The 14,493-nt window shown below is 47.8% G+C and overlaps 1 protein-coding gene across 4 annotated transcripts in view; it reads right to left on the bottom strand.

The window, feature by feature from the left end:
- Positions 1 to 53: 53 nt before the first annotated feature.
- fnip1 (folliculin interacting protein 1) overlaps positions 54 to 14,493 on the bottom strand; it is a 23,968-nt gene continuing 9,528 nt past the window's right edge. For 3 of the 4 annotated variants that reach the window (XM_048237439.1, XM_048237441.1, XM_048237440.1), the window contains exons 3-18: positions 13,423 to 13,554; positions 13,019 to 13,119; positions 12,715 to 12,789; positions 12,447 to 12,538; positions 11,455 to 11,538; positions 10,469 to 10,540; positions 9,255 to 9,390; positions 8,767 to 8,968; positions 8,193 to 8,278; positions 5,657 to 5,803; positions 5,357 to 5,526; positions 3,160 to 4,789; positions 2,789 to 2,954; positions 2,027 to 2,224; positions 1,769 to 1,884; positions 54 to 1,648 (exon numbers count right to left, since the gene is read on the bottom strand). In XM_048237439.1, the coding sequence (XP_048093396.1) occupies positions 1,570 to 1,648; positions 1,769 to 1,884; positions 2,027 to 2,224; positions 2,789 to 2,954; positions 3,160 to 4,789; positions 5,357 to 5,526; positions 5,657 to 5,803; positions 8,193 to 8,278; positions 8,767 to 8,968; positions 9,255 to 9,390; positions 10,469 to 10,540; positions 11,455 to 11,538; positions 12,447 to 12,538; positions 12,715 to 12,789; positions 13,019 to 13,119; positions 13,423 to 13,554 (3,486 nt within the window). In that variant the 3' untranslated portion in view covers positions 54 to 1,569. The remainder of the gene's footprint in view (positions 1,649 to 1,768; positions 1,885 to 2,026; positions 2,225 to 2,788; positions 2,955 to 3,159; positions 4,790 to 5,356; positions 5,527 to 5,656; positions 5,804 to 8,192; positions 8,279 to 8,766; positions 8,969 to 9,254; positions 9,391 to 10,468; positions 10,541 to 11,454; positions 11,539 to 12,446; positions 12,539 to 12,714; positions 12,790 to 13,018; positions 13,120 to 13,422; positions 13,555 to 14,493) is intronic. The other variant, XM_048237442.1, reaches the window with a different exon arrangement.

The following is a 14,493-nucleotide window of genomic DNA, read 5'->3' as shown; positions in this document are numbered from 1 at the left end:
ATCAATAGGAACTTTAACCAAGAAATAAATGCTCGTCATGGCAAGTCTGTAACTGTATTATAATGGCATGTTTTATTGCACAACATTCCCAGAAAATTGGGAAAGGATAATTACAGAAAAATAATCCAATATTGAAAGACATTATGTACAAATAAATGGGAACAAACTGAAAACAATATATACAATGTACATAAACCAGTACACACCATTCTAAATAATTTAACTGAATTCATGTATAAAGAATGTATGTAGATATAAATACATTAAACAAATGCAAATGGGTGTTTTACAAAAGCAATGAATTTCATGTCATTTGCAGAAGCCAAACATCATACACTGAGAGCCAACCAATGCATTATAACCAAGAAAAGAACATTTCCCAGACACCTTCATTCCATCTTATGCTACATGTCCATTAAGACTCTGAGGAGCAACACCTCAAGACAAAAATAATTCATGAATTTACTAACAGACATTAAAAATATTTGTAAAAAATAAATGTCTTCATCCACAAATTTCAGTTACCTTTACAATTTTATAAAATTAACATGTCATTATTTCTCAAAAGTTCTTGCCGTCTAATAATAGCATAATAACTGACTAGTATTCCTTGTATTATCTTTATAACACATGCCTTTCAGCAGTAAACAATGTGGCAAAGCTGTATAAATTGTATAGTGTGAAAATAGTTCAGCATTTCACTTTGAAATATATATGTTACTTGAATCAATGGCATTCAGAATTAAGTGATTTTTAGGAGTACACCTGGAGCATGACCCTACTTTTGAGAAACAGCAAAGGATTTGACAAGCCTTAGTTTGCCATTACACTGGTAAAAACTGATCAGGGCCTTAATATTTTTGGGGTCATTAAAAATACAGCTGTGAATCCTCACATTTGTTTGAGGTAGTGCTGAACCAACTGGATAATGTGAAGACTAGTAATATACAATTTGCTGTCAAAATCCACAATGACAAACATTGAAAAATAAAATAGGCATGCCAGGCATTGCAGGACATTTCCATTGATAACATAAAGACATAATTGAGCAAACGACAACTTGTATTTTACCGTGATTTAAAACATCCTATTATTATTTTTGTGCAACAAGGACTACTACCATTTCTATATCAAAAGGTGCACTGAGGTGGAAGTAGTCACTTTGTCCCTTCCTCGTTTAGAGATAAATGTCTTTGACAACTTCTCTTTGGCTTTCTAGTCTTCTTTGTGAAAAGAAATAAACAGGTACAGACGTAAACAGATTAAAAAAAAAAAAGGTCAAACAAAACAAGGAAACAGTTCATGAGAGTACCTGTGGTGATAGTCAATCTAGCAATCACTGGGTGCAGTGACCTCTGTTGCCCCCATGTGGCAGATTGTCTCCATTGCAGGCAGCTGGTCCTTGGCCTTTCCAAGACCCTGGGCACAACCCACAGAGTTCAAGTGGCCCTCAGTGGGTCCCACAGTCTGTTTATTTGTGGCTGAATTGTGGATAAACAGGATAAAGAGAAACACACGTTCCTGCTGCTCCACAAAGTTCTCCACTGACGTCTGTTCGCTGTGTGGGCTCTACAGCAGGATTTGAGCCACGTATGGGGAGTGAGTGCTTGCTACTGCCGCCAACAGGGGAAGGTCACTGGACTCGATTCTGAAAAGTCAAGGAGAGAGACATATAGTCAATCCATATGCATGATTTGTTTGTGAACAATACAGCTTCATTAGGAAACATTCCAGATAGCAGAAAAAAATAAAATAAATAAACCCTTACCCTAAAACCACTCCAAGTTCTTTGACATGCACTCTGGTTTGGCCCTTCAGGTATTCTGCCAGCATCCTGCTCTTGAAGTACAGCTCCTGAAGCCGGTCCTCCAAATGCATGATGCACTGTGACAAAGACAAAAGGTTAGTGGGTACTGTTCCATCAAACACTGAGAAGCAAACAGCAACAGCAACAGCAACAGCAACAGCAACAGCAACAGCAACAGCAACAACAACAACAACAGATTGACACCCAGGTAGCACTTACAAAGTTCGGAGACAAGTTGAGTTTATACAGCTGATAAGTGGACTGCAGGAGATTGGACACGAGGTTGGACACCAGCACCTCCTTCCCCAGTTTGGTGTCCGTCTGTCGCCTTTGACTGCTGGCCAACTGTACCGTCCACTTCTCCGTGTCTGCTATAATGCAAACGGCCTCTGCAATGGGCTCATCCAGTACCGGATGCTGTAATGGACACACAAATCAGTAGACAACATGAGAACGTGCAACTGTGCAGTAGAAGTCCTAGGAAGCACATTTCTAATTCAGATACCTTAGCTTTCACAAACGTGGATTAGTGACAAGCCTGGCCAAGTTAGTGCTGAGTAACTGGTAAACCTTTCTCATAAATGAGCATTACACACAGGCTATATCGAGTCCAAAACTAAAGCACTCCGTTTGCAGAGCGTAAAAATAGTTTTAGAAGACTGGTCTAATTTTTCGAATGTACGTGCCGTTACCACGTCTGGTGTAGCCAGTTCCATTGACTATATTGGAAGCTAATTGTTGCAGCAGACACTGCACGAACAGAACGCTTCAGTTACGGTGCTTACACACAGTGGCGTTCAGTCACCGTAATTTGATTGGATGGTGCCTTCTGTTACTCTGCGTCGGTGAAGCAAAACTTGAACAGGGGAGACGCAACACAACGGACCCACAATTCAGTTTGGCAACGGATGACGTAAGCACATCTAAAGTGGACACATGTACATGAAATAGCCAACAAGACAGATTTGGGAGATGGCTTACCTGCACAGTATGTGCCAGGTCAGACATGAGAGTCTGTTTGAGCTTCTCATCATTTGGTGTCCCATGTAACACAAAGTCCGGAATATATGTTGGACAGTATCCTCCAAACAGGGATCTCCCGAAGTTTGCTACATTTGGCTTAGAGAAGTTTTCCATCAGCTTTTCCCTGTAAATATAAAGAAAATCAAGTTTCCACATCAACTTGTTTTCAATCATGTCATATCAGATAATAAGTCACTTCTCTGGACGCACTGGGGCCTATTGATCTTTTTCAACATTAAAACACATTATCAACATTTAAACAGCTGTGAAAACTTTTCAATGGATGGCGTCGTATCTAGCACTGGTAAACAAGATATTGCTCTCCTCACCCTGGGAATGGAACCTCCACCTCGTCCTGCCACTCCTCCTGATCGTCCCTGTAGTACGGCTCCTCGTGCCGCGGTAGCTGAAGCTCCTGCCCCGTGTCCTCACTCTCACTGTCCCCAAGTGCACTGTCCGAGCTCTCGTTCCGTGGAATCTCCCAGTCATTGACTGGAGCCACCTTCTTCAGGTCCCCGCTGTTGGTGTCCCCTTGGGGGACAGTAACGGAAATGATGATGCCTTTGTCCTGCTCAGCAGGAGAGCATCTACAGGAGCCTGTACTACAGTTAGCATTGTGCGAGCTACCGCTGTTGTCTCTCGTGTCTTTGCAGCTCTGCCCTTCGGACAGGTCAATACTCCTGGTTACCGACTGGTTCGGCTGCGGCTCGCTAACGGTCTCCTGCTTTTTGGACAAGTCGTCAATAGTCCGTGTCTCGACCGGGTTGTCGTCGCTGAAATACTCATCAAACAAGTCCATGCACTCTTCTGGAGCTGGGCTCCATTTGGGCATTTTACTGGAGATGCGTGGGAGTGGGGGTGGGGGTGGGGCTGGGTCCTTGCCCTCGTTGGTCTTGGTTTGGTCCACTGTATTCGACTTGGGTTCAGTCCTCTGCTCGGTGCTCACCTTATGCTGCTGCTGCTGTTGCAGCTGCTGTTGATGTTGTTGATGTTGTTGCTGCTGCTGCAGCTGCAGCTGCTTCTGCTCTTGCTCCTTGAGCTGCTTCTTGTGTTTCTTCAGCTCCTCCTCCAGCTTCCTCTGCCTGCTCTCCGTGTCCGACTCCGGGGACATGGAGTCGCCGATGAGAAACGTGACTTTGGTGGCCGGCTCCTCCTCGTCCGACAAGTACGGCGCCACCAGGGTCTTATCCGGAGGCTTTTTCTCGAGCGGAATCCCTGACCGGCGAATGAACGTGATGCCGATGCCGCCCGTCGGAGGCTCCACTTGGACGAGAGGGGTGTCCAGATCGGCCTTGACCCCAGTCTCCACCCCGGCCTGCTCGTTTCTCTCCGGGCCCAGCATGAGTGGCTGCTCCCTGGGAGAGGTGGAGCCCACGCACACCACCGTCTCCAACCGAGCCTCCATGCGCGGGCTCCCCGTCTCTTTGCACGACGACGTGGGCTCGCTGACGTCCTCGGTGCGGATGACGGGCACCGTGCCGAACGTGTGCGCGTTCGCCTGTGCGGCAGCAGACGGCGTTTGCGTGACAGCGACGCCGCTGCTCTGCGACCCCTCCGCGGGCTCGTCGTCCGGCCCTGGGCACGTGTCCGTGTCCGTGTAAGTGCTGCTCTGCATGCTGTTCGTGTCCGACAGGTAGCTGCCGGCCTCGGGAGTCTCGCCCGGCGCTCCCGCCGCCGTCACACTCTGCGAGAGGTAGTCGCCGCTGGGCTTGTGTACGGTGACCAGCACGTAGTCGGACTCCTCCACCTCGCCCCGCCGCAGCGAGGTGGTGATGAGCGAGCCGGGCATGACGATGGCCTCGTCCTCCACACTGTCCAGCATGTGAGTCTCCAGCAGCTCCGAGCAGCGGATGAAGTAGGTGAGCACGTAGAGCAGCCGCTGCACCAGCTCCTGCCGCCGGCCCACCACCACCGTCCGCGATAGCCGCACCGGAGAGCCGATGGCCCCATACAGGTCACCTGCACACAGGAAACGGTCTTGGTTACGGTCATGGTTACGGTTGTGTGGTGGTTACGGTTATGTTGTGATCAAGCTTGAATCTAGTTTGGTCAAGACTACTTCTGAAACGGAATTATTTGATAACATTATTAAAAACGTGCCTACAACCATTCTGTGCTAATACTGGGTTTGTAGATGACCCATTGCATGCATCAACCACTGGCAGCCAACCACAATATCTGTAGATTTCATGCCAGCACTGTTTAAGTCTGCCACTAGGTGGCAGTCACACCACACTTTCATCAGAGCTCTGGCTTTCATGAGCTGTCCCAGATGGGATCTCCAGTACCAGAAGTAGTATAGACATTTTTAATAACAGGCCCATATGCATCTCATGAGACTGTTGATTTAGTGATAATTTTTCCTTTTATCAACAAAGCAGCTTTCATAAATGTAAAGTCCAATGGAATTGAATGAGAGCAACCTCCTCCCATTGGAGTTATTCAAATGTTTCTGCGTGGCATCTGCAAAGGTCATACATTCTCAGACAAATACAGATTCAGTATACTGAAGGAGTCGATCTTTACCAAGCTGGGCCCACAGTGGATTATAGGGGTGTGTTTTGGCCAGCATGTCCACACTCTGAGATGAATGCTTCTCCAGGAAGATCTTAATGGGTGGCTGGCCGTTGGGCATGACTGTCGGCACCCACGCCAGGTGATTGGTCAACACGGCTGTGATCAGGGCAGGAAGGAATCTAGAAGAGGGGTGGGACAAGACGGACATTGTTGGTCAGGACATGCTTACACACGTGCAGCTATAGATGTAGGTTGAGACGTGCAGCTTATGGATGTATGGGAGAGCTCAAGCGGGCCGGTTCACTCAACTGATTTTTAGAGGCCTGCTCCATCAGTATGGCCAGCTCCCGCATGAACTGGTTGCACAGCTGATTCTTCTCTGGTGTGCCAGACATCATGGCGAGCCAGACGGGTTCAGGGACGCGGGGCATGGTGTACAGGTTACAGATGGTCGTCCTGTCGGAGGGAGAGGGAGAGGAGGAGGAGAAAGACAGCAGGGTCATTGTGAGGGGAGAGAACAAGAGATGCACAGTTCTCCGCGGCTCGTCTGTGGGGAGACCCTCTGTGTGGATTCATCGGCGGGAAATTCCTCGCAGACCCACAGCGGGCCGGGAGCCAGGGTCTCACACACACACACACACACACACGCAACAAAGAAGGGAATCTCCTAGGAGGAGCAGCAGCAACACAAACACACTCACACTTTGGGGGCTGATGCACACACACACACACACACACACGCACACACACACAGCTCACACCTCAAACACACAGCTCACATTCCCACTTCACAAACAATGGAAGTAATCTTCACACTAACTGCTCAGTGGCTTATTCAGATGTCATAACGTTTCTGTCACAAGAGCATCCACCCGATTACATGATCCACATTACATTAGGAAATGGGATGAAAGTTCCTGCACTACAAGACCTCCACAGCGCCCTACTTATTCTTATTTTTAACTCATTCAAAAGCCACAGCTATGAAAACCTGTTGACAAGCTCGCTGCATTCTGCAAACAGGTTGCTTATCTAAATTCTAAATTCAGGGGCTGGAGATTATCCTTCACCTTCTCCATGGCAAGCTGATCCAGTTCTCACACACTTCCGGGAAAAGCACGCACTTGCACATTTCAGCCAGTCAGCCCCGAGGCCCAGCAGCAGCATGTACACTCGTGATTAGAAATAAAATAGGACCCCCAGTCCCCCTTCCCACACACTACTCTAGTTCACTTCGCAGTACTTTATTTCTGGTTGTAGTATCCTATAAAAAGACCTGGCATCTCTTTTCTGCACCAATAACCTGTGACTGCTGCAGCCAGGCCAGAACATGGTCTAACTTTACACTACCTTAGCAGCAGATCAGGTGAACTTGAAAGGGGGTAAACTAGACCACAACAAGAAAAAAAAAGGGGCATTTCAGAGAGACTTGAGTCGATTAATCTAAAAGCCAGAGTATCTCTACCAATTTGACAATTAGGAAAATAACTGTAAATATGCAGTTATGTTTAAGAAGTGTGTGGTAGTATACAAGTGTCCAGATCTACGTTTGAAGGGTTATTGTGGTGTAATTCACAACAGCAGCTTCCTCTTTATTTCCCCCTCCAACATCCGGTCTTACTTCACAACCTAAGTACACCACACTCTTCAAAAAATATTTAACGCGAGAGGGAGAGATAACTGCAGGCATTAGTTTGTTCCATCGGCTTCACCAGTGGCCTTCCTCCCGATGCCCCAAGCATATTATTTACTATTCTGGTCAGGCTAACTGTCTGTGACAGAGATACTGTTCCCTCCCGAGGGGAGTAGGGTTGCCATGGCACCGTGCCAGCATGTTGGCCGCGCTGCAGAGACACGAGCCGCCCCACAGTCTCTGCTGCACCTATCCCAGCATGCTTTGCTGCAGAGTGCTGCTGCTGCTGCTGAAAACAGCATCGTGCCACTGGGTGCTGGTGGAGCCGTTTCCCTGAGGAGGAGCCTTCGAGAGGCTTTTGTGAGGAGTTTGTGACAGTGAGAAAAACACCAGTCGGTAGGGGAGCGTGCAGGCCAGAGAGACAGACAGAGAGAGAGAGGGGGGAGAGGGAGAGCAAGCCAGACAGAGAGTGAGAGAAAGACAGAGGGAGAGAGAGTGCAGGCCAGAGAGACAGAGAGAGGGGGGGGGGGGAGAGCAAGCCAGACAGAGAGTGAGAGAAAGAGAGGGGTGAATGAGAGGGGAGCCATGTCCTCTGCTCACAGGCTTAACTCAACACCTATTGCAGGTCACATGGCAGGATTAGGAGCATTAAAGCTACACACACACACACACACACACACACTTTGGAAAAGGATGCACAAAACTCTTGTGACCAGCTAAGTCCCCACCCCCACCCACTCTCAGCAGCTCCCCCATGTCACCTTTGACAGGCAAACACACGCACATGGTGCACATACAGAGAACCATAGCACTCAATCTCTTCCCCACCGCGAAGCTCTCAAGACCCTTATGCAACACCTGGCCTATTGAGAAGAATCGAATTTGAAATGTCCAAAAGCACAAACTAACATCCTCTGATCTATTTTCAGAGCTGTCTGGTAAGAGGATGCAACATTTAGCCTGTCTGCTAAAATTACATGAAAGGATCTGATATTGGCCTAGCTAACTTGTAGTGAGTTGTATACATTTTGACACCTGGCTATTTTTAATGGATTTTAAACCTAATCCTTAAGGTCTCTCTAAGTCCTAAATGTTTTTCTCACAGCCAAATCAAAAAAAAAAAGTTGACTGACAGGATGGGTGTGCCTGTTAACAGAAAATGAGAAGGCGCGAGACAAATCAACACTTCATTATATGAAACCATAAACTCACCGAAACTCATTGAGTCCATCCACCATTCGACTATAGGCTAGTACCCTTTGAGTTGCGTCGGCTGAGCGCCTGCTCAGTTTCATAGCCTTGTAAAAAAACACACACACAAAAAAAAACAAGTACTGAAAACAGAGAGAGAGGAAAGTGAGCTGGCTTGACACCCGATAGGGAGTGTTTATGCCACTGAAGCATTAACAAGGTTCAAATGAAGAGTTCAGATGCAAAACCCTCCAAATCCGTCTGACCACTTTTCTTTTAAATGAGCATTTAAATTCAGGCTCCTATAGGTTTTTGCCTATAGATCGATATTTCAGACCAGGAAGATAGTGGTATTTAGTGGGTTTTGAAGTAAAATTATTTGATTAACGTATACTATCTGTGGAGAGCATCCACTCTCCATCTTTTCCCATTTTTAACGTAGGTGGCATTTAGAGGCTTTTGCATCTGAACCCTTCAAATATAGAAAATGTATAATATAGAACGTCAGACACAAACCCACTCTCCTGCGTTGCCATTTTGCTCACCTGTTCGATGGCACTTTTGAGCTTGTTCATGTGGCTCTCATTTTGCTCACCTGTTCGATGGCACTTTTGAGCTTGTTCATGTGGCTCTCGAAGAGCGGGAAGTGGGAGAAAAAGAACTCCTGGAATCTGCCGTTCTCCTGCTCATTGGGCGAGAGCAAAAAGATGACCCCGATGGCAATCTTCTTCTTCCGGGTCACGCCGAGGTTTGGGCCACCGCTCTCGTCCGACATGTTGAAGCTCTCCTCCACAGACCTGATCACAGAGACATCACTCACTTCACTAGAGGTACAACTGCAGGCACGATTACCAAGAAATACTGAACGTCATCAAAAGCCAAAATCATACTTTAGAGGACCTCGACACCAATGATTATCAGATCCAAAATATCAATGAATACAACAACAAAACGAATACAGCTTTATGGTTTACTCTAAAATTACAGACTTAAGAGTGTCATATATGTCAATATATCTCTATGCAAAAAATATATATGCATATATATAATGTCAACTGAGAGATAGCTTCCTATGGTTCCTACCATCTTGGGAAGACTCCGTTCTCTAGGCTGGTGGTCTGGCTGCGTAGCCACCGCCTCTGGTAGCTGCTGGCACAACTGCTGGTAAGGGACGAGCCCGGCGAGGGGAATGGTGTGATCAACAGACTGCTCAGAGATGCTGGAGAGAGCAGAGAGAAAACAAAAACAACAACATTATTTATCCATCCCTCCACAACCCACTCCATCTGATCCATAAACACTTGCATCTGATCCTACATAACATAACACTTGCTGACAGACTTGCTGTCTGCTCTGAAAAATCACGGTCTTCGGACTGGCTGACGATGCTTACAGCTAGTACTGGGAATCATGGAAGATAAATACTCCACTTAACTCTGCAGAGGTCACTAGTAGGTGCTAGTACTGAGAAGTACTTCAGTTAATTCTGCCTCTGTTAAAGCACTATCTTCCATAACCCTATAGGCATGCATACCCACATAAGGATGTGATGCTGAGTGTGGGCATGTTTCAAGCATATTTTATGTCCTGTCACTTGAATGGCAGCTCAATCTTTCATGCTAATCCTGTCAGTGCTTTCTGAATGAGGGGCTCTGTAAAGGATGCGGAGGAGGCAGGACACGAGGGGCAAAATAAGCCTCCCCCCATTTACCCCCAGCGAGAGCATGGGCTGAGAGTGGGGGGCTATATATAAGCAGACTGCATGTGATGCACTACACTGAAAATGAGATTCCCCCCATGCCAGTCATGCCAGGGAGTCAGTTTCCATTGCACAAGCTTTTCCAGGCCCTGGCGGACCAACGCAGACAGACAGCAATGCTGTACAGTGGGAGGTCAGAGGGAAACCGCTCTGAATGCTAATCTGGCCACGCGACGCCTGGAAAGGGTCAAAGGGCACTGGGGTCTTTAGCCTGCCCATGGTGGAACATCTGTGAGTGGGTTTTTCCACAGGCCTGAGTGAAAGGCCTTGTGGAAGGGATGTACAGTGCTGGATAAAATTGGACATGGTTGTGTGTGTGTGTGTGTGTGTGTGTGTGTGTGTGTGTGTTGTGTTGTGTATGTTACCTCATGCCCAGAGAGTGTGTGCTTGTGTGCGTGCGTACGTGTGAATGTGTGCGTGTGTGCTTATGTTATCTCATGCCCAGAGAGAGTGTGTGCATGTGTGTCTGTGTGTGATTGTGTTACCTCATGCTCAGTGAGTGGGTGTGGGGGGTGTATATGTTTGTGCGTTTTGTTACCTGATCGAGCAATACCACTGTCTCGCTCATCGTACAGCCCTCTGCCAGGCATGTCCATGGGGTTGCTGTGGCCTTTAGAGAGAGGAGGGGGGGAAAGAAGAGTCAGAATCAGCAGGCCAGCCAGAGACCCTCTCCAAAATACCTCAGTCTGAAGTGTCCCCACACACAGCACCCCACCAGCGCCAACCCCCAACGCATAACCAACCAACCAACCCACTTCTGGCCTGGCTGAAAAAATAAATAAATAAACGACCACACACACACACACACACACACACTTGCTGGCAGCACCAGTCATGACTACCAGCACGACAGGGCCCCCCTTCTGCTGCCCAGGTGCCCGCGTAGTGGCGCGGCGGGTGGCGCAGTGAGTGGCGCTGCCGCTGATGTGATTTATGGGGAGGAAATTAAACTGCAACCTTCACTCGGATGCATCTACTAGGGAGGCAGCTGGGGCCTCGGCTGCTATTGCATAACTGACGCGCGTGCGTGTGGCTACGTGTCGTGCCGCCACTGCCAATGAGAAAGGGTCTCCGGCGGCTCTATATTTATACGGGAGCACCTCCCATGGAGCAGGAGCGCTGGTGCGTACTGGCACATAGGAGAGGGGAGAGACTGATGGGGAGGGAGGAGGAGGAGGAGGAGGAGGAGGAGGAGAGGAGAGAGGGAGGCAAAGGAAGGAGAGGAGAGCAATATGAAGGAGGGAAAGAAGGGAGGAGAGGGAGGAGGAGGAGTGAGGGGAGATAAGCAGCCACCGGGGGGGTTGCACACAGGTGCGCACACACAAGCACGTGTTCCAGCACATTTCAAATTGTGAACTCCTTAAGCAAAGAATCACACAAAAGAACAGGAAACAAAAAAAAAATAAATAAATAAATAAAAAAAAAAAACACAGCCACATGCAGCATTAAAAACATACCTGACCACACACATGCACGCACAGTTGCACACCCACACCAACACACACACACACACAGTAGGCAAACCTGAAAAAAAAGAAGCACTCTTGATCAGACGTAGAGGGCCCTGCTCTGAGAGTGCCCTCCGCGGGCTGCAGAGCTGAGAGAAACCTGGAACAGCAGCACAGAAACGAAAGAGAGAAGAGGAGAGAGAGAGGAGAAGACAACAACGAACAGAGAGAGAAACAGAAAGAACAAGACAGAGGACCAGGTTAGTGAAGCAGGAGAAGGCCCTGGAATAAGGCTCTCCAACCCCATAGAGGAACAGAGAAGGAGAGAAAAATGGAGGATGGCACACTGTACACGTTCAGGAAAGACACTCATGTCAAATGAAAAACCCTCACAGAAAACGTGCTGCCTGGATGGGGTCTTACAGGAGGAGGCACAAGCAGCCCCTCCATCTCTTTTCTAACGGGTCGAATCTGAACGTTGCCACCTAATGCACAGAAATGCACGTTCTCTGTGAGGGTGTGGCTGATCAATACTGTTCAAAACATTAATGACCCACAGCACAAAAATGGCCTTTCAGCTCAAACATGACTTAATAAGCCAGAGTCTGTGCTGATTTTTACAACCTCAACATGTTTTGAACAGTTTTGAAATGATTAGGGCACGGGCGGAACAAAGACATACACTTAACATTTACTGACAAAGATAAGTAACGTTTAACAGATACAAAGACAGCAAGAGAGCACTGATCATTCCTCTAATAGACAAAGGAGATAATCATTAATCACAAAACTCTGTTCCAGCAGCACGTGCAATGTTCCAAATGTAAAGCACTTTGAGCTGCATTCTGTGTATGAAGGTGCTATACAAATAAATCTTATTATTATTATTATTATTATTATTATTATTATTATTATTAAGTATTCCTGTCTGCTGTGTATCTATTTTATTCCTTTCTAAAAAAAAAAAAAAAAGTGCACTTCTACACCACCACACCTACAAACAGGGAAGCGACCATACACTTGTCATGGGACGAAAGGTGTCAGTTCTGCTACTTGTGCTGTGGTTACCTATGTTTCCCAGAAAGCCACTTGTGACGGTGTTGTGGTCCACTCGTAGAGCATTCGTGTCCTGGCCGATGTACTCCAAGCTGTCCTGCAATCTGTAGATGGGGGGTAATAAAAAAAGCTATCAACAGCCAGTCGGCGCCAAAAGTCGTGCTTCTGTTCTGTGAGTGTACATGTGCATTTGTACAGAGTGTGTATGTGTCAGAGTGAAAAAAGAGGGAGGGGGGGGGAGGGGTGCATAGTGACGAGACAAACTCATGTGACCACTTACGTGTTGAGGCTTCCATATACGCTGCCCCCTGTCCGTGCGGTGAACACTTTACTCAACATGAGCTGTGGTGGAGACCTGAAAGCACACAAGCCGGCACACACACACACACACACACACACACACACACAGTCACTCCTGTTGCCATCAGCAAGCTCAACATCAGCAAAGAGCAATGATGTTTCCATGGGGAATGTGTTGGTGTAAACAGACACTGATCATTCCTCCTGACTCTACTGCTAGTGGTCGTGTGTGATCCTCTCATTTCATTGTTCTCATCCCCACGGCCTCTCCTCAATCCACTTACCGGATCTGATGGATTTTCAATGTGGAGCCTTTATAGCTCATGGCTACCGAGCCAAACATCATCTCGCCCAACATGTTGGCATCGGATGAACAGCGAGAGCCCTGGGGGAGAGGGAGGCATGTGTGAGGTGTGCTGAAAATTCATCGAGATTGTGTAAACGTTACAACCTGATCTACATCGGAGGGTGACGCAGGTGACGTGTGCTGAGGAAGGAGGTGAGAGGTCACAAGTGTGTGTGTGTGTGTGTATATGAGTGTGTGTCTAGGAAAGGCTGTGTGTGTGTGTGAGTGTGTGGTTGTATGTGAGTGTGGTTGTGTGTGTGAGTGTTTAAAATGTGGATATATGTCTGGGAAAGGCTGCCTGTGTGTATGTGTGTGTGTGTGTGTGTGTGTGTGTGTGTGTACCTGGAAACGCAGGCCTTGTTCCCGCGGCTCAGACGTGCAAGAGGACGAGCTGTCCAGCGAAGACGAGCTTCCTGTGGGCCTCAGCTGGCAGCATTTCCCAAACACCTTTACCTGGGCCTCCCCACACATTTTCTGTAGCGCGCACACACACGCACACACACACACACACACACACGAGAAGGTGAGGAGGGGGGCAGTTATACACTACATCATGGCACAAACCCTCTCAAATGCATACACATACACTTACATTCCCCCATATATACTGGCTGTTATACAGTATACAGTCTCTAATGCAGGCTTTAATCAAGACTCCTGAGCACGGCTATACCAAAGAAACAGCCACTGCAGTATAACCTCATAAAAACCCTTCTCTTAAGAATCCTACTGGTTGCACAGAATTGGGTGTCATCAAACTTGCACTGGGTTAAATTGCTAAAATTGCTTGGCGCACCAGAAATGTGGTGAATGCACTGAACTGCATTTGCACAGGTCATAACTTAACTCTGCTGCTCCACTACTCTAAAAAAAAAAGCACCATCGGGTTCATATCATTGTTCCTGGAGCACATCATGTGACCAACTCCTCCACACACTCCTACATGAGGGTCTTTCTGTGTGTGGTTTGTGCAGTGAGCAGTGCAGCTGGAATGTGGATGTGGAATGCGTGCGTCGCTGGCGCTCAGCAATGGCTCACTCACATCAAACAAGCGTCTCGCTCAGCCCAGCCCAGCCCAACCCAGTTGAGTTTGAGTGGAGCTCGGCCCTGTCTGCCCAGGAGCACACAAAGGCCCGAGCATGTGAGTCTCAGTCATATGACTTCCTCAGGAACTCGTGAGCTGGAACGCAACTATAGCCTCACTCTCTGGCACTCTCTCGCTCTCCCTCCCTCCCTCCCTTCCTCCCTCGCTTCCTCCCGTCCACCCGCCCGCTCTCCCTCCCTCTCTCTTTGTTTGTCTGTCTGTGTGTCTCCCTCTCGCTCGCTTGCCCGCTTTTCTCTCTCTCTCTCTCTCTCACTCACTCCCTCCTCCGCCCCCCTCTCTCTCTGTCGAAACAATATTCTCAGCCATGT

Source organism: Alosa alosa, chromosome 2 (genome assembly GCF_017589495.1).
Source record: "Alosa alosa isolate M-15738 ecotype Scorff River chromosome 2, AALO_Geno_1.1, whole genome shotgun sequence".
Taxonomy (NCBI): domain Eukaryota; kingdom Metazoa; phylum Chordata; class Actinopteri; order Clupeiformes; family Clupeidae; genus Alosa; species Alosa alosa.
This window is presented reverse-complemented; position numbering and strand designations above follow the sequence as displayed.